A 19035-nucleotide genomic window follows, 5' to 3' on the forward strand; every position below is an offset into this window, starting at 1 on the left:
TACAACATCATAAAGTTCCTCTAGATGACATAATTGATGTGATGCTTCTTGTTTTGACTGCAACTCTCGGTGAAGAAGTGTTGTTTTGAGTTGTTACATATTTAAGGTCTTTCTTGAAGCCTTTCCTATTTGAAGTGATCCTGGAGACAATATCTCCTTATCTCTTACAACGTTCAGAGCATGTTCTTTAGACTCATAGTTGATGCTCTTGTCTCGGCTGATTTCCGAACTAAACTTCCTGACATTTCCAGCTGCATTAGTTTCCTCTGGCGTAGCGTGCTTTAAATCAAGAGGGAAAAGATGAGTAGGCAGCTTTGTGCTGTCTTGGACTGGAATCTGTAGATTATTCTGACAAGGAGTTGAATCTGAATCCCTTAGTACTCCTGAAACATGCCAACAAATGTCACTGAGCTGATCCCTGAGCAGCGAGTTAAACAGGAGAAGCACACCAGCCTTCCGGCAGCTCAGGAAAGCTGGCTGTGCAAATAAAGGGCGACACACAGAAGCAAATCAGACGCTGAGGCCTCGTGTGTATTTGCATGACCTTGAGACAAACTGTTTGGGCAGGTAGTACTTCATCTTACCTTGTGTTTGTCCCATTGGTGAGGTTTTATGGATTCAGCACGTCATCCTTCGGTATCTGATCTTCAGGAAAAAGAGTCAAGTACATTTTGCAGAAGGACAAATGCACTCAAACTCTTAGAGACAACTTACGTTTGCTACTGTGGCTCACCAGAGACCCATTTGATTGACAGCTATAGTAGTATTAAGAAAGGCAATTCTTCTGTTAATAGCCTTAAAAATAAGCCTTCACATATAAGGTTGGGAACTGAGCACTTATAACTGATTACATTAAACGTAAAACCAGACACCAGAACCGAATGATTGTGAGATTATTCAAATGTTGCTGAAGACAGTTGGTGTATTTTGATTGTAGGTGATATTCACAGCATGTTGAGCTACAATGGTAATTCAGTTCCACCATAAACATAAATTGAAAATGATTTGCTTTATAAAAATTATTGTTTATACACCATTTAAAGAGTTTGGTTTCTGGTCTGTTTTGTGTGTGTGTGTGTGTGTGTGTGTGTAGTCATTTGGTAACAATTTAAATAATACATTATTAACATTAAAGGTGAAACCCAATATATATATATAAAAAAAAATTCCCACCGTTTACATGTTGTTGTAAGAGGACTCTAATGCAGAAATAAATGGGTTTTTACATTGACATTTTAGTAAGTTTTTAGGGAAATGTAATATTGCAATAATGCAACATTGGGCTTGTTGGGTAGCAGAATTCATTGATTTCACTCACTGTCTGAACAAATGTAGAGAACACCTAAGGGTTCATTTACAGGGTGTATTGCTTATAACAGTAGCCAATGTACACAAATAATTACACAATATTAATAATTGGACAAGTCACATTTTATATTATATAAAAAAAAAAATCAGATTGTATTTATGAAACCTGATGAACTGAATGAAAACTTTGGCATTTCTATGATTTAGCTCTGTTCATAGCCTCAATTATGATAGTCCCAAAGGCAGTTCTTGTCCTCCGAGAAGCAGAGGCGGACATTACACTTGCTGCAAAGTGTGTTGGTGTAAGCCTTTACCACAGTGTCTGCAGGATCCTCTATTGTGTTCATTACACAAACTTTCAGATATACTCCAGTGGTGTATGAAGGCATCATTAGTGATTACTGACCTGAAAAATCAGTGTTGGGACTGATAAAATCCTTTATCAGCCAGTGATACTTGTCACGGGGCATGGCCTGCGTTCTTAAATGACTTGATTTTATTGGCATAATGTCGACATAATCATCAGACGGGCGGTCACTGGGTTTTCCTTTTCCAGTTCACAGGCATCTCCACATTCCTCTTCATCACTTCATCAGAATCCATTTCAAAATCACTGTTCCCATTTTGAACCAATGACATCATACACTTATTAGATTATATGATCTTTCCTGGCTGGTGGCATTCAAAAAAAAATAAAAAAAATAAAAAGAAACTCTGGTTATTTCCATATACTTGAACATTTTAAAGAATTCACACATTACACAGAATTAACACAATACAGTCTGGCTTGCTTATTGTGCCCTCCCAGTATCATGCTAATAGTATTTATAGCCCACCCACCCCCACCCCCACCCCCACCCCAATATTGCTTCTCAAAAACTTTCAAATTCTCAAAGAAATCATTTATACCTTAATTCAACTTGAACTTATCATTTAATAATAAACACATTTTGATAATACTCAAAATTGACAAAGAAGATACAAAGAAGACATTTAACTTGTGAAATGATCAAAAACAATATGTTTCTATTAGTATTTATTTATGTCACATGGAGCATGTGAGAAGTAAAATTAATCCATGCAAGGTGCACAGGCCAATTTTGCTACACCTTTCTATCAATATATAATAATCTAATATGATTTATATATAATCTAATATGATTAAAGCATTCAACAGTACCTTAATGTCTGCATGATCTAGACATATTACTAATCACATAAAAAAACAAGTATTTGGGGCAATTTACTTTCTTGAATGTTGATTAATATCCAGTCCGGTAAAACATGATGATGTGCTTCAAGTCAAGTTCACAGGTTGTGTGAGTTCATGATCAGATGAACAGGCCTATTCACAAAATATTCCATCAAATATTCCTACACAATAGGACTTATTAGTTGTTTAAATGTGATCTTAGAAGAAAAAACATCTGCAGGTTTATTTTAGTAGAGCTAAAACTGATGTTGTAAAATTACAACAGTGGGCCTTACAGGGTTAATGTGTTTCAAATGACTCATCAAACTTCTCTTGTCTCTTGTAACACAAGGCTTTTAGCTCAGTAGTTCAATAAACCAGTCCCTGCACTTCCCTTCCAGTCATCTTTGTCTTTGTCACCGCTGTGCAATGCTAACAGCTGTGTTCACACTGCCGTGGCTTCCACTCACTGCAAAGAACTTTCACACTCAGCACATGTTGTGTTAATGAGGAACAGAGATGCGGTTAAGGCCCAGGGCACCAAACCCAGCTCGCACCATCAACACCTCGACTGGGGAATAGATGCGTGCCGGCTTAGCTCAGCCCAAATGTTTCCCCTTTGTGCTTTTCCAGGAGCATGCAACTTTCCAAATTCTGAAGCAGAATCAGAGGGATAGCGATAAAATGGGCTCAGATCAAATGGCAAAATTCAACTTTGATTCATGTCTGTCGGTCCCTTTCTGATCTCATGATACGGGCTCTTGGTCTTGAAAGTGAGTGACAGAGCTCCCGTGAAGAAGGGAATGAGAGAGGAGAGGAAAAGGAGAAAATGTGGCAGCATAACATCATAATGCTACGGCTCCTGCAGGGCACAGTTGCTGAACACGGTTGCTGATTGTTTCATCATGTATCAGTTCACTTTTTCCTTTTAGTTGCAGTGGGACTAGATACTAGATATGACACGACAGGATGTCCATCTTCACTAGTTTAGTGGATTAAATCGTTTTTCATGTTTGGTTATGCAAGCATGGGCTTAGATTACGCGGGGGACACGGGAGACGTGTCCCCTCCACTTTTTGATAATATGCAAATTCGTCCCCCGCACTTTTTCCATTAGGCGAGTGTGTTTACGACACGACAAGTTGGTTTTCACGGGGCAATGTGTATCAATCCAGATTTAACACTCAACATTCTATCTACATACGTGACTTTCACATTTCCATTTTCATAGAGGTCGCGTTGAGTTCAAAACTGCAAAAAACTGCACTGTAAGTTGGCATGTGGTATCTGAATTGTGTTGCACAATGATGAACAACTCTGCCTATTTCTCTTGTTGAATAATTAGCAAGTTTTGCTGAAAATTGCAAATATTCACTACCCACACAAACATGCACTTATTTTTCTTTTCTTTTCTTTTGTAATGTCTTTTATTTTCATAGATGTGTTATTTGTGTTATATGCCCTTTAAATTATAATAAAGATGGTGATTGTTAATGCTGAATTTGGATTTTCACGCATTAACAGCCACTATCTATCTGTCTGAATCAGGCAGCGTTGTAACATGTTTAACCCCTGCCGTTTTTACATTATATAATTCAATAGAAATGCAGTATGTAATTGTATGCATTAACATTCTGATCTTTTGGCAGTTTCAAGTAGCTTAACATACTGAAATATTTGTTAAGTTTAACTCTGTTTAAGTAATCTGCTGCTTTTAAACAAACAGCCAGAAAGCATAAAGGAAATGACAATTAATGTTTATTGCATCTCATTGTTCTACTGATATAAGGTCTCCTTACTGTCACATGTTTGTCAGTTGAGTTCAGTACTTCTCTTTGCAATAGTGTGGTTTGAGTGACTCTTTGTTATATAGAATTGGTGCATACCAATTCTAATTACATTGCAACTCAATGTAATTAAGTTGCAATGTTAAACTTGTTTAAATGTTAAATGTTAAAAATGTTATTCACAGAATAAAACATTTTAAAAGATAATTGCGACTTTTTTCCTTTTTTCCTCAGAATTACGAGTTTATATCTCACAATCGCAATTGCGACTTTATATCATGCAATTCTGACTTTATATCTACCAATTGCGTGTTATAAAGTCAGAATTGCGCGTTAATTCTGACTTTTGTAACTCGCAATTGTGACTTTATATCACGCAATTCAGAGATGTAAACTTGCAATTGTGAGAAAAAAAAGTCTAAATTGTGAGAAAAAAAAGTCTGAATTGTGAGATAAAAATTCTCAATTGCGAGTTACAAAAGTCAGAATTGCGTGATATAAAGTCCCAATTGTGTGATATGAAGTCAAAATTGTGTGATATGAAGTCACAATTGTGAGATATAATTTTTTTTAAAGTTTTTATTCTGTGACAGAAACAAGCTTCCATAATGAAGAGATACAACTGCTCTACCCTACAGAAAGGGTTTCAGCATGTGGACAGTTTTTTTTTTTTTTTGCAGAATACAGTTGGAAACTTGAGCTACCAACAGGTTTATTTTGTAAATGCTTTGCACATCCCTCAATGCTGAAAATAACCCCTGCTTAAACCAGCCTAAGCAGATTTGCTGGCTTTAATTGGGTAAAGCTGGTCTCCTATCCTCACCAAGCTGGTCTTCAGCTGGTCTGGCTGATCTTATGGGCATGCTGGTGTTTAGTTAGTATAGCTGGTGGATAGCCAGCTCTTCTCCCAGCCTGACCAGCTGAAAATGTCCAAAACCTTTCTAAAAACCAGCCAACAGACCATCCTTACCAGGCTAATAGAACCGTTTCAGACCAGAAAACCATCTTAGGCTGGCTTAAGATGTTCTTTGTTAGTTAGCTTGTTAACAACACAACACAACACAACACAACACAACACAACACAACACAACACAACACAACACAACACAACACAACACAACACAACACAACACAACACAACACAACACAACACAACACAACACAACACAACACAACACAACACAACACAACACAACACAACACAACACAACACAAATGGAAAGGGAGCTTTTGCAAAACGCTGCATTGCAAGTTGCTCCTGACCACTTGGGGAAGTATATTAAAGTAATTAGTATTTACTGCTTTACAATCTTTACAAGAAGCTATTTATGTCTTGAGAACCCTTTTTGTTCTGCAATTAAAGCATTTTGAATTAACTCGAAACAATTAATTTACCTTGCTAGCTAATAACCCTAATTAACTAAAGTTGGAGCAACGCTGCAGTGTTAGAAACGGTATTCATGGGAATGCATTTGAGCAAGAAAAATTTGCCATTGCTGAAGCTGATTATTATTACATAAGTACTGGCTTAATTCTTCAGTGCAATAAATTAGAAGGATTCAGGTCCAGAGTAAAACTAAGTTAGCACGCAATGCATCGTGGGCAAATTGCTATGTCAGGGCAACACACACTAGTCATGTGTCCATTGAAATGCACTATTTTCAGAGGCTTTTCCCAGTATAAGGTCAAACCATCTTATTATTCAATATTTCATTTGTTGGATCACAATCACTAATTTGTCTCTTCTGTGGCTCTGTGTTTAAGCAAGGCGCCTCTTGTAGTTCGTGCAGCAGCAGCATTTTATCTTGTTAAGATACAGTAATTAGGAGAGCTTCCTTTAATGTTGTACTCAAAGTGTTACTTCCACTTATTGCTTGTCATTTCTCCTAGCAATGTTAAAAACATAAAACTGGCCCTGGAATACGTCCATTGTAAATAGTGGTGCTAAGTCATAGAATACCACCAAAAAATCGTTTTTTTTTTTACGTAATTTACTCACCCTCTGGTGTCTTTTTTTCTTTAGTTGAACAGTAAATACGTTTTAGATGTGAATCTATCGCCAGGAGCCACGGGTATTAATTTAGTTTTGCCTGTAAATGTTGTTTTTAACTCTCAAAGTGACGGTAGCCATTGACTTGCATTATACGAATCACCAGCTAAAAATCTTCTTACATTTCTACTAAAAAAAACAGTAAATTGGAGTAAATTAACAGCAAATTTTCCCTTTAAGAACCTCATAGCAACGCTTACAATACAAGCATTGTGGCATCAGTGCAAGTACTAGTCACATTTTCTTTGGAAGTTGTACAAATTTTGTTACTATTATACTATTTTGTTGCTTTGTTTATCATCAGCATTTGTTTACTTGGCTAATGCTAATGTTTGCTTCAGGGCTGTGCAGTTCCAACTTCCAACTTATTTGTTGAATGTCTGAAATTTAGAGTGCAAATACATACCAAATCTAATTACAATAAAACACATAATTGCGGTATTATACAGAATGTTTGGTGTAATAATGCCATGTATGACTGTGTTAAGCTACAATATAGCGGTTTACAAACCACTCTAGCTGTTGAGCTAATGAAGCCTCCTGTGTGGAAATTTCAACCAACTGGCTCTGAAACACACTTGGATTGAAACAGCTGTCGGTTTAGCTCTCCGCCATGGTTAATTTATCTAAACCATCCTATTTCCAAACCCCTTTCCATGGGATGTTTTATTACCCTTTTTCAACACACCATCTGTACCTTGAAATTACACTATGATTGTGCATAATGAATTATATTGAACCCCTTAAAGAATTGCTGTGTGTTTTTGCTTGAAAATGTATGAGGCTACAGTATTTCTCATATTAACCACCCTCCTCTCCAACTCAACTTGTTTCCCAAAAAAAAAAATGAAAAAAAAAATGAAAAAAGAAAGCTAGCATAAAAAACTACAGTAGTACCCATAGTATTCAATCATTAGCTCCCTTAGCGCGAGTGGAGATGACCTCTGTGACTGCTTTCTACAGACCAGTAACGATCAGCGAATTCACACAAGTGATTTCTCTACGTTCTGAGTTAACAACTCAATAATGAGTGGGAGAGAATCTACAAGACGAATTATTTCCCAGTCAAATAACCAATTTGGATTAGCGTCAGTCTCGCACACTTACTCGACCTTGACTTTGTGCGACGGACTGTCGAAAGAAACTTTTTCAGGGTCATTCCTGAAAATGAGGTTCATGTTGGTCTTTATTACCGCACGGCACTTACATTATCGCTAATTATTGGACTTGGAAATCTGGTGACCCGCAAGAGCTTGGCGAACTCACCGGCGTGCTGAGGTGTTCTCACTCAAATCTAATGATCTGCCTTCATTTTAACGATTTGGCTCGGTTGATTGCCTTCTTCTCAACTCACCCCCACAAATCAAGAACCCTGCAACCTGAACCCGAATCTCTGCCGGCCCACGTTGACTCAAAATGGTGTAGAGTCTAAGCCAGACTCAGTGTAATAACTCGCTAATGAAGTTATATGGAAATTGGATGGCTGCATGCACACAGATGTGTAGAGTTAATTAACGCTCGGCTATTCATAGAAGTAGGTGCACAGGTGTCAGCATACTGACATTTTGAGGGAATGGGTCAATATGGTGAGATGGAGCAATGAGAAGTTGGCGAGCGTAGGGTAGACATGATGTTAATGGACGGAGGAGAGAGTCGGGCTCATTTGCAGCAAGTCTTTAATCATCAGGAATATATCTGCCTCGGAGCTTCAAGTTTCACAAATCTAGAAGAGCTACTTTATCGCTCTAAAGGGCTTGTTGCAGATAGCATTCAGCTTCAACCTTCAAAATGTATTCACAATGTAATTAGCCCTAATAATTCAACAGATACAAAGGATTTTTTTATTGTAGAAAATATATATATATATTTTTTTATTGCAGACTTTTTTTTTGTACTTAAAGTACAATTAAAAGTACTTTTTATTAAAAAAAAATACATTAAAATTGCAATGACTTGAATACACATCTGCTGTGAGTAACATGTTTTTAATTTCTGTATTAAGTCATTTAGATTTTTTTTTTTTGTGGAAAATATAAATTGTAGGGTGAACATCTGACATTCTGATATCACAATGAAAAAAAAAATACAATAAAATGATTGGATTATTGAAAAGAACACCTCATTTGACATGATCTTTTATCATTGTTTTAGAAGAAAATTAAATTAACTAGGCTAACTGCTTAGTAACTTATTATTACTTCAAAAAAAAAAAACATAAATAAATACATGTAGGAAATGACATTGTGTGTCAAGGTCAATAAGTCTCTTAGAATATTAGATAATGTAACTTGGTTACACTTTATTGTAAGGTGTAATTGTTACAGTGTAATTATATATTTAAGTACTGAGTAATATTAATTAACTATATGTACTTACTATAGGGTTAGGGTGGATTAGGATTTGGTTGAGGGTTAGTTGCATGTAATTATGCATAATTTACTGTTATTACTATGGTAAGCAACATATGTAACAACGACACTGTAAAATAAAGTGTTACCTGTAACTTTTTTGACAAGGCAAGGTTAAGTTTTCCAAAAACTTACAAATAGTTATGACTTAATGTATTACATTTTTTTAAATACACATTACCTTGTAATTTATATTTAGAAAATAATTAAGATGCGTACACTTACATGTATTCAGGGTATAAGAAAATCTCTTATTACTTTTTGGTTACCTTTTATAGGTGATTTTGCTCAAAAAGCTACTGCCATTGAGATGAATGGTACTGCAATGCTAATGGATAGATTTTTCTAGATATAATAGACATCCTCAGCGTGACTTAATTTGCTTTTATCGAGTAGTCCTCAGCCGTACAGATTTCTTTCCCCAAGCTCCTGACAGTGGTTTCTGCTCACTCGAGATCCCGTGGCTCATCTAGTGTTGAACGACATTGCTCTCCGCCAAATTCCCTGCCTGGCTCTTCTGACTGGCTCTGGATCAGCCGTTCAGAGAGTTTTGATGCGGTGCCACGTTTGTCAAGATGGCTTTGTCCGGGATTTCCGTGGTTGTTCCAGCACTCTCTTCAGCCATTGGCCAGATTGTTTATTCCCTCAATAGTCATCACATCTGTATGCCTGATTAAAACAGCAAGTGAAGGACTTTAACTCCATGTTGAGCAGATAACGTCAGTTCATGATGCCAAATAAATCCAGGTATTTACCTGAATACAGAGGCTAGTTATAGAATCTTAGAATAGAGGGGTTTACATTGCATAGAAATGTAATTTTTTTTTTTTTTTGGCAGAGGCTATATACACTAAGTGCAACTATAGCGTTAAATGTTATTTACTCTAAGTGGAATTAGCAGTATTTTCTTAGCGATAGATTTTATTTACCCTAGATGCAAATAGAGATAGATGTTAAATTTACACTAAGTGTAATTAAGAAGATATTTGAAAAGGGGAAATAAAATGCCTATACATTATCTAATTTTGGGAATAACGTGTTGAATGGTTAGATGTGTAGAACGCTGCTCCTAGCAGAGGCTTTTCTTTTGTCATTTTGTCTGGCTCAGTCAAACAGTGGTGGGCAGAGTTCATGTAAAAAGCCTCTGCCAACAAGGTGGGCTATTTGCATTTTATTTTGTGGGCTATTTGCATCTTTATGCCTCACATTGCAAGGCCGAATGTGTTTCCATGACTTCCACACTTTGTCAGCATACAGCAGTATTACAGAATTATTACTGGCACAATCCCCACATGGGACAACATGGGTTTAAGTGCTTTTCTGAAGGGAACAGTGGGGATTGTTCTGCTTTTTTGGGGAACCAACCAACTGTTGGCTGAAGAATAGAGGGTTTCCTTAACTTTAGGCATTTTTATGATTTTTTATTTTTATTGTATCTTCTTTTATACATTTCATATTTGGAAATTATATATATTTATGTTTTCATGTCTTTTATTTTGTAATTCACACTGTCATGCTTCCTGTTTGCCATTTGCTTCCCTTGTCTATGTGTCATGTACTAGTCATGTGTCCTGTGTTCTCATTGGTTCATTGTTTGATTGTTCTCTGGTGTTCCTTGTTAGTCATTTGTCTCTGTATAAATAGCCCTCATGTTCCCTTTTTTTCTCTGTCTAGCTTTGATGTTGTTAATGTAACCTCTGTTGGTGAGTTTGTTAGTCAAGTTTCAAGTCAAGTCGAGTCAAGTCAGGTCTTTGTTTATTTTATACTTTGTTCACATTTATGTTAAAGTCCCCCTGTAGTCAATCATTTTATCCCTTAAAACTCATCTTTGATCATCAAAATGACACATTTAAAGTTTTTTCTTTGAAAAATATCCATCATGTCTTGATATGTAACTCTACACCCGTGCCTCATTAGTATATGCAGTTCTATGAATATGCAAATGAGCCCCGCCTCCACTCACTCACTCCAGCTCAGAGATCCACTCATTGACGATTACACGTTGATCTGATTGGTTACAAGGTAGTTTGTGACGTCAGAAACACCAGCGATTTCAAACCATGTTTTTGAGACTGTCTTTGGTTCACTGCAGTTTTAAGGTGAACATATTCAGCAATGGTGTTGACTTATGAATTTAGACATGGTTCGTCTTAAAGCATATTAAAAACACCACATAGACATATAAACAAACTTGATTTTCATCCCAGGGGGACTAAACTACACATGGGTTCTTACTGCAATTCGCCTTCAGTGGATTTGCGTTATACATTTCGGATTTGCAAAAGTCAAAAACAGTAAAACTATGATTTAACTGTGAATTTAGGAAACATTAGCTAGGAATTTAACCTTACGCCAGGTTCACACACCATACATGCTTATAAATTAAACTCTACTGTGTTTCACAGTCAAAACATGGCTTTTTGCTCTGGGTAATGCAAGGAAAACTTCACCTTACCTCACATTTAGATAAAAGGTGACATAATGGATGGCACTCATCACTTCATGGAAGTGGAAGAACATAAAGTTCTTAATGATGCATTTCTTGTATAGAGATTCCATTTAAAAAGAAAAGGCATGAGAGTTTGCTGTTTTTGTCAATTATAAGTTTTAATTTAAAATGTTTGTGATTTTAACATACAGTATGGGCCCTATCTTGCACCCAGCGCAATTGACTTTGTACACCGACGCATGTATCATTCCTATTTTGCACCCGCGCAAAGCACGCTTTTCCCTCCACAGAAGCACGTCGCTAAACTAGGGAATGAACTTGCGCTCCCGGGGGCGGTTCAGCGCAAAAAAGGAGGCGTGTTCCGGCGCAAACGTTCCTTCATGCTATTTTGCTGGTTTAGAAAACAATTGCGCCACTAACCAGGAAAAAATAGTTTAAAGTCAGTGGCGCGTTGCGCATGTTATTCATATGCTATTTTAAGGGCGCATGCTTGGCCATAATCAATGTAGCGTGTGCACAACGCGCATACACTGCATTCTCTCATCTACACAGAAGCAGCAGTTTTCATTTTTGCAAATCATACATTATTATGATAGATAGATAGATAGATAGATAGATAGATAGATAGATAGATAGATAGATAGATAGATAGATAGATAGATAGATAGACATTTTATTATAAAAGCATACATCTAGCTTACACATTTACCCAAATTATCATACGCCTGTTTAACCGAAGTTAATTTGGGTTTCTCCATTTCAATGTAACTTCTCTCTTTTACGGCCGTGACGAGAGCGTTGCTCTCCTTGGCTGTGAACCGCTCCTGGCGCGCGCCTGGCAAATCCGCCGTTACAATAGCAATCGACACTATGATGGGAATTTTTATAACATTCAGAAAAAAACTTACAGATTTTTTAATGTTTTCTCTCAATGGGTCTCATTCATGAAACATTCGTAAATATACGAGTAAATATGTGAGTGATTTGCGCGTAAAGAGACACCTGATTCACAAATACTTCGTAAACGTCAGATTTGATAGTGAAATGTGTGTGTGGGTTAATGAATTCCAATCAGTCGTAAATGGGACGCGCGTGCACGTTCATTCTCTCAATTACCATAAATCCCGCCCATTAAAACCGACTGACAACTATATATGGGCATTATATTATGACACGAAACGAAGGATTTCATATGTCTTCTCAAAAGCGAATGAAGAAGATAAATTTCTCAGATGCAGAAATTGAAGTTTTATTATCAGAAGTTCATTCAAAACGCCACATTTTATTTTCAAGCGTACATAGTGGCGTGATGCTTGGCAGATGCAGTTAATGGAGTTTCATCCCAGAAGTGAAAAGAAAATGGTTCGACATGAAGCTTGACTGCAACACTTGTGACTTGCGGACTTAAAAATGAATAAACAGCTTGAATATAAAAATAAAAAAATAAAAAAAGACTTGCGGACTTGTGTTCTATTACTGCTATTACTTGCTCTCGTAATAAAAGTAAAAAGAAAACCCGTATGTAATTACTATATATAATATTTTTTCAAAATGCTGTGTAAATATGTACCCGATTAAGGTGAATTAAAATGCAGCCTTATTAATGAGCAAAACGTTCGGATGTTAAACGCACTATTTACGCGTGGCTGGGAGCAGGTGTAGATTTCTTTCGTACCAACTAACATTTGGAAAATACGAACATTTTAATGAATCCGAAAATTTTCGCCAGAACCACTTTACACACGATTTACACAAAAATTCGTTCTGCTTGTGTTTCATGAATGAGACCCAATGACTTTGTTTTGTTTTGGTGAACAATGTTGTCTCATGATACATCATGCTATTTTTGGGGGTAAATCATTGGCTGTGCTTTGAAAAGTCAATGGCAAATGGGGTCAAAGTCAAGTTACAAAGTTACAACTGAAGCTTGAAGTTTGACATAGATTTCAAAGCATTAGAGACCATTAGTGTCACCTGAGTGCTCTTTACTGTAGTGTGGTGTGTTTGGGTGAGCGTAAGTACAGGGGCTTTTGAGAACCGGGAACAGGGTCAGGTGGGTTCAGGAAATATGGTGTACGTCCCCATCCTCTGCTCTGATCTGCAGTGGCAGGTGTGCATGCTAGGAATATTCCAGAAGACAGTGATGTAAATCAAGGACGATTCTCTTGCTTACAACTTGCACAATCTTAGGTTCGGTCTCTGACTTATGAGCTCAGTTTTTTTTACGAAGTGCTTGCGATTTTAAGATTTCCTTTGGTTCCCTGTCAGGTCAGAGAGATCTTTCACATAGACTAGCTTTATAAGTCATCTTAAGCTTGATTCAACTATGTTTATCTTGTGCATGTGGGAATCAAATTAAAGAAGCATCTGCACAATAGACTGACAAGTATGCTTAGCTTTTCAAACTTGTGCTGTGCACTATTCCTGAGGAATTCTGCAAAGGTGTGCTCTTCCTAATACAGGGCTCTGAACTCTGAGGTTTTTTGCTGATCTGTGATCATTTTACATTTTTATAAAAACCTCTCAGAGCTCAGCAGTCTGATGGAGGATACGCTGCTCCCAAATACTGCTGTATCGGTTCAAACATGGAGTAGTGAATCAAAAACACAGTTTAGTCCCATTTTTGAATAAATTAGGCTTATGAGCTGGTTATTTTTAGTGAATAAAAAACATACAGCAAGACCAGTGCAGTCTCAGACTCTGATGAGTCATTTCTTTTAGTGAATTATGGTACATTTACACGATAATGGTGTACTAAAAACAGAAAAGCTTTTTCTTTGCATTTTTTAAAAGTTTCGCTTGCAGACGACAATGTTGTCAAAACGATCCCCGTTCATACTGTACAGATCCACTAAAACGACAAAAAACGTACTGTATTCTGCTGCCAGGCCAGTAGTTGGTGATGTCACTTTGTCGTTTTGGTTGTCAAGTACTCGCACATGCCTAAATAGACTAAAAACAAATACGCATGCGCATGATGTCACGGTTTTCACAAATTCTCGTTTTTTGCAGTTTACAGGGAGATGATAGCGGTATTGTTTTAAAAAACGTTCTCTTTGAAACCCGTTTTCAAAAGTTTGTGTTTTCAAGCCCCCATAAACGGCATTGTCGTGTAAATTTATATGACAATGTGCAGTTAAATTATGAATTCACTCGTTACAAATTTTGTTGGTAGTAATTTATAAAATAATAAATATGCTACCACACTTTTTGTTAGTTTAGGATTGTTGTTTACTATAGTTAAAGGTGCAGTAAGCAGTAATTAAAAAAGCAGTAAGCAAAACAGCCAGACACACAATTTTTTTTTTTTTTTTTTCAGGACACACACAGAACACACACATGCACATCTAGCAGATATTCACAAAATTGTTTGTTTAGGTGTTGATTTACATTTTCAACAGTGTTTCTCAAATCCTTTACTGTACCTTTAAGGCTTCTTAAATGACAGAAAAACTGTCATTATTCTAATAAAAGCCTGTGTAAACACACCTTTTGCAAGAATTGTTTTAAATTGATTTATCATTCAGGTCAGATATGCTAATATTTACTCTTTACAAGTACTAAAATAATCATAAATGGAACCATTAAGCCAATGGAATTGTTTGGAGGAATCTGAACCATTAAATTATTTATGATTCTCTTGCTAAGTTGTGATACATTAAAATGCACATTAATGTGATTCATTTTTGTTGTTGTTGTTTTTTTGTTGTGAGTTCAATATCTTTCTTGTCTCTTTACTTCTCCACAGGTGGAGCGAGAGATCGCCATCTTGAAGCTAATAGAACACCCGCATGTATTAAAGTTGCACGACGTCTACGAAAATAAGAAATATTTGTAAGTATTATAAGAATTTTTATGAAAGTAAAATATTGCTTTGCTTATTTGTATTGATTTGTAGTATGTCATTTTTGTAAAGACACTTATTTATACTTTTATACTTATTATATTTGTTTATTCTTAATTATTTAATGAAGATGAAATTTGACTAGGATTGCAAACCCAAATTGTGAAAGTGTTTAGAAAAATCTAAGTTTGGTGGTGTATCCTGAAAGTTTGGCAGAAATGAGTGTTTGATCCTGAAAGGTTTTATAAGAGAGGGATTCTGCTGGTGCCAAAACACTCTTAATGATGAAAGTGTGAAGCAGCCTGTTAGTCACGGCAGTTCGAGAGCTGCTAATGGGGCCACGACTCATCCTTCATGGAAACACCATGATAATTCACTTAGCATTTTTTGGCATCAACAAATCTTTATGAAAATGATTTCTCTGGTTTTGAAGCGCTGCATGTGTTTAATATTTTACATCTCTTGGTATCATGGTAATACTGTGATTTTTAACATTCTTATCATTCTTAATATGCATAAGAGCCAAAACAGCGCCAACCCCCCGAGGCATGGACTCATGCGAGACTCCTGAAGGGGTCCTGTGGTTTCTGGCACCAAGACTTTAGCAGCAGATCCTTCAAGTCCTGTAGGTTGCGAGGTTTAGCCTCCGTGGATTGAACTTGTTGGTCCAGCACATCTCACAGATGCTCAATCGGATTGCGATCTGGGGAATTTGGAGGACAGGGCAACACCTTGAACTCCTCATCATGTTCCTCAAACTGTTCCTGGACAATGTGTGCAGTGTGTCAGGGTGCTTTGTCTTTCTGAAAGAGGCACTTCCACCAGGAAACACTATTGTCATGAAGGGGTGGACCTGGTCTCAACAATATTTAGGACGGTGGAACGTGTCAAATTGTCGTCCACATGAATGGCTGAATTTCCCAGCAGAACATTGTCCAGAGCCTCACACTCCCTCCACCGGCACCGGCTTGACGTTTTCCCACAGTGAATCGTGGTGCATCACTTCCCCAGGTAAACTTGCACATGTTCACGGCCGTCCGAGTGACGCAAAAGGAAACAGGACTCATTGGACCAGATGATCTTCTTCCACTGCTCCAAGGTCCAGTTATGACGCTCGCGTTTTCAATGATGGTCATTATGGGCACTCTGATTGGTCTGCAGCTACACAGCCCCATACACAGCAGTGTGTGATGCACTGTGTGTTGTGACACATTTCTCCCATAACCATCATTAATATTTTGTGTGACTTGTGCCACAGTAGACCTTCTGTTGGCTCAGACCAGACTGGATAGCCTTTGTTGCCCTTGTGCATCGATGAGCCTTGGGCGTCCAACACTCTGCCGCCGGTTTGTCCCTCCTCAGATGCTGTTGGTGAATTCTCACCATTGCTGACCAGGATCAACACACAATCCTCTCAGTTTCAGAGATACTCTGACCCAGTCGCCTTGCCATGACAATTTGGCCCTTATCAAAGTCACTCAGATCTTTATTGCTGCACATTTCTCCTGCATCCAACATGCTGATTGCGAGAACTGATTGTTTGCTTACCATCTAATCTACCCAGACCTTAATATGTGGCCTTGTTAGGAGATGATCAACGACCTGTGACTGGTCGTAGTGTTTTGCTTTATCAGTGTACCATTAATATCATTCTATGCCGGAGGTAGGCAACCTTTTTGTCATGATGTGCCATGAAGTTTCCTAGTTAATTTGATTAGTAATTTGTTTAGTAACATAGAAAGAGTGCAGAACCTCAAATATTTATGAAGCAATTTTCCATAAAATTTGTTTTAAATTCATAAAAATCCTACAAGTTAGTTTGTATTCAGATTTAAATTAGACTTTCAATGACAGATTTCCAATGTGACCCTACTGAACCCTACTACGCGTGAACAGTGTTTGCACATTACCATCATTGTGTTTTTAATAGGAATATATGCACTTATTTGAATATCTCTGAAATATATAGCATTATCAAAGCTAAGCACAACAAAAACAGCAGAACAAACTGTAAGCTGACAGCCATTCACTTATCTTGTGTGATACATCTGCTATCAGCAGCTCGTAATGTGCCGTCACGCTAATGGTTTTGTCAGGATTGTGCACTTTCATTGACTTGTGCAGTTTAATTTTCACACTTTAATAGTATTTATAGGTTCGAATTTGAAACAAGCTGTGTTACTATGAGGAATTATTACCTCCAAATGAAGATCTGTATGCAAGAGCGAGGTAATTTATCTAAATTAAATACATACACCTCTCTCGCTTTTGCTCACATTCCAGCGATTACCCCTTAGCATTGCATAGGTTGCAATATTGCGGCAGGGAAATACGTGGTTAGACTACAGACCCCTGTTCTATGCTATATATCACAGTGTTATGGTATTATCACTTTTTTTTTTAGTACCGTTGCCAGGTTAAGCCAGTAGGTGGCGATATGTGATTCACTGACTCATTCACTCATCCAATCACTCAACACAAATTTTTTTTTTTTTTTTTTTTTTTTTACACTGATTCATTCAGTGATGAAACGCGCTCGGAGATGCTGCAGTTAATTGTTGTAACTTTATTTCAACCTGTTTTGGCTAATGGAGCAAATAGGACAAAATCTATGGCCATATATTTATGTCTTAAATTAATAGACTCTGTCTAAATGTAAGTTTCTTAGCATTAACTTGTACATTGAGCTTTTGTAGAAAACAATCTCAATGACAGTGATGTGAACAGAGCTATGATTTTAATGGCTTGACATTTAGTTTACTGGTTAAAAAAAATTATTGAGTGGAGGTTAATCTAATATACCGTAAATCCTCTAATATAGGCCCGGGCCTTTATTTTACTCAAGCGCATCGCGGCCCAGGCCTTTATTGGAAGGAGGCCAGAATTAGAGACAGGCCTTTATTTCTATTTGAGCAAAACGGACTACCAGTAGAAAGAATAAAAACGAGATTTTGTGTCTATTTGAACCAATAAAATACTAGGTTAATTTATTGAAAACGTACAGTTACCATATAACATTATGGTATGCATACAGAACATTAACAACAAATAAATATAATATAAATTATATTTTTTTTGTGAAAAGCAATGATTCATTTTGAAACAGTATTTGTTCCAGCTTAGCTCCACAACAGCGCACATCTGTGCATTCATTCATTCACACACACACAGAAATGCGATTCATATTTAAAAAGTCTTTTTGCGTGAAACTTACAGACACTATTGCGATTAGAACAAAGTAAATATAGAACTGACCTATTTCTCAGCTGGATCCGTTCCTCGAAATAATACTTCCAAGCACTTCTGAGGTAACGTTACATTTTCCAGGATTATTATTACTTAGATAGATGTGTGTTATCCAGCTGATTGTGGGCGTTCACAGGTTTGCGTGGATCGCCTCAGATTATTTGCGTTTGAATAGCGCGCGCTCCGTAATTAAGATCAAAGTCAACAGAGTATTTTGAATCTCTTTTGCACTTAAGAAAAAAAGCGAGCCTATAGCGCCAGCGCGATTGTCGATCCCAGGGGGTTAAAAAATAGATTTTCGCCAAAAATCCTCTTTGGCTCTGCAGCTGCCATGGTAAACAACATTAGCCTACCGGTGACTGAAGTCTCACGTGCGAGTCAAGAGCATGGTCAAGAGCGAAGTGATTGACATGACCAGGCTACCGTAGCTATGGCTTGGATTCATTAGCAAACATTGCCCCCCTTTGGTATTTGCATGTTACTATCACAAGCATAATGTTGTGGCCTGCCCAGAAAAACGTTGGTTCTAATAATAGCCCCGGCCACTATTAGAGACCGGCCTTTATTTACCTCCGCCGACAGCGAGACCGGCCAATGTTAGAGACCCGGCCGCTAATGGAATACAGGCCAATATTAGAGGATTTACGGTAATCTAAAAACTGACTATGACACCTACTTGCCGGCATCTTCCACCGATACATACCACTCGCTTGGCTCACACATTCTCACACAGAAACTCACACATACACAA

General features: G+C 37.3%; 2 protein-coding genes across 4 annotated transcripts in view; both read left to right on the forward strand.

The window, feature by feature from the left end:
- The window catches only part of LOC309491101 (tumor susceptibility gene 101 protein), a 186551-nt gene extending 171459 nt beyond the window's left edge, over positions 1-15092 (forward strand). Inside the window, exon 7 of the mRNA XM_082160547.1 lies at positions 15082-15092. The gene's annotated coding sequence lies outside the window, so the exon portion shown is untranslated. The remainder of the gene's footprint in view (positions 1-15081) is intronic.
- brsk2a (BR serine/threonine kinase 2a) overlaps positions 1-19035 on the forward strand; it is a 207048-nt gene that overhangs the window by 116456 nt on the left and 71557 nt on the right. For all 3 annotated transcript variants that reach the window (XM_082160445.1, XM_082160443.1, XM_082160444.1), the window contains exon 3: positions 14943-15028. In XM_082160445.1, coding sequence (XP_082016571.1) covers positions 14943-15028 — 86 coding nt within the window. The remainder of the gene's footprint in view (positions 1-14942; positions 15029-19035) is intronic.

This window comes from Leuciscus leuciscus, assembly GCF_965113295.1.
Source record: "Leuciscus leuciscus genome assembly, chromosome: 25".
NCBI classification, from domain to species: domain Eukaryota; kingdom Metazoa; phylum Chordata; class Actinopteri; order Cypriniformes; family Leuciscidae; genus Leuciscus; species Leuciscus leuciscus.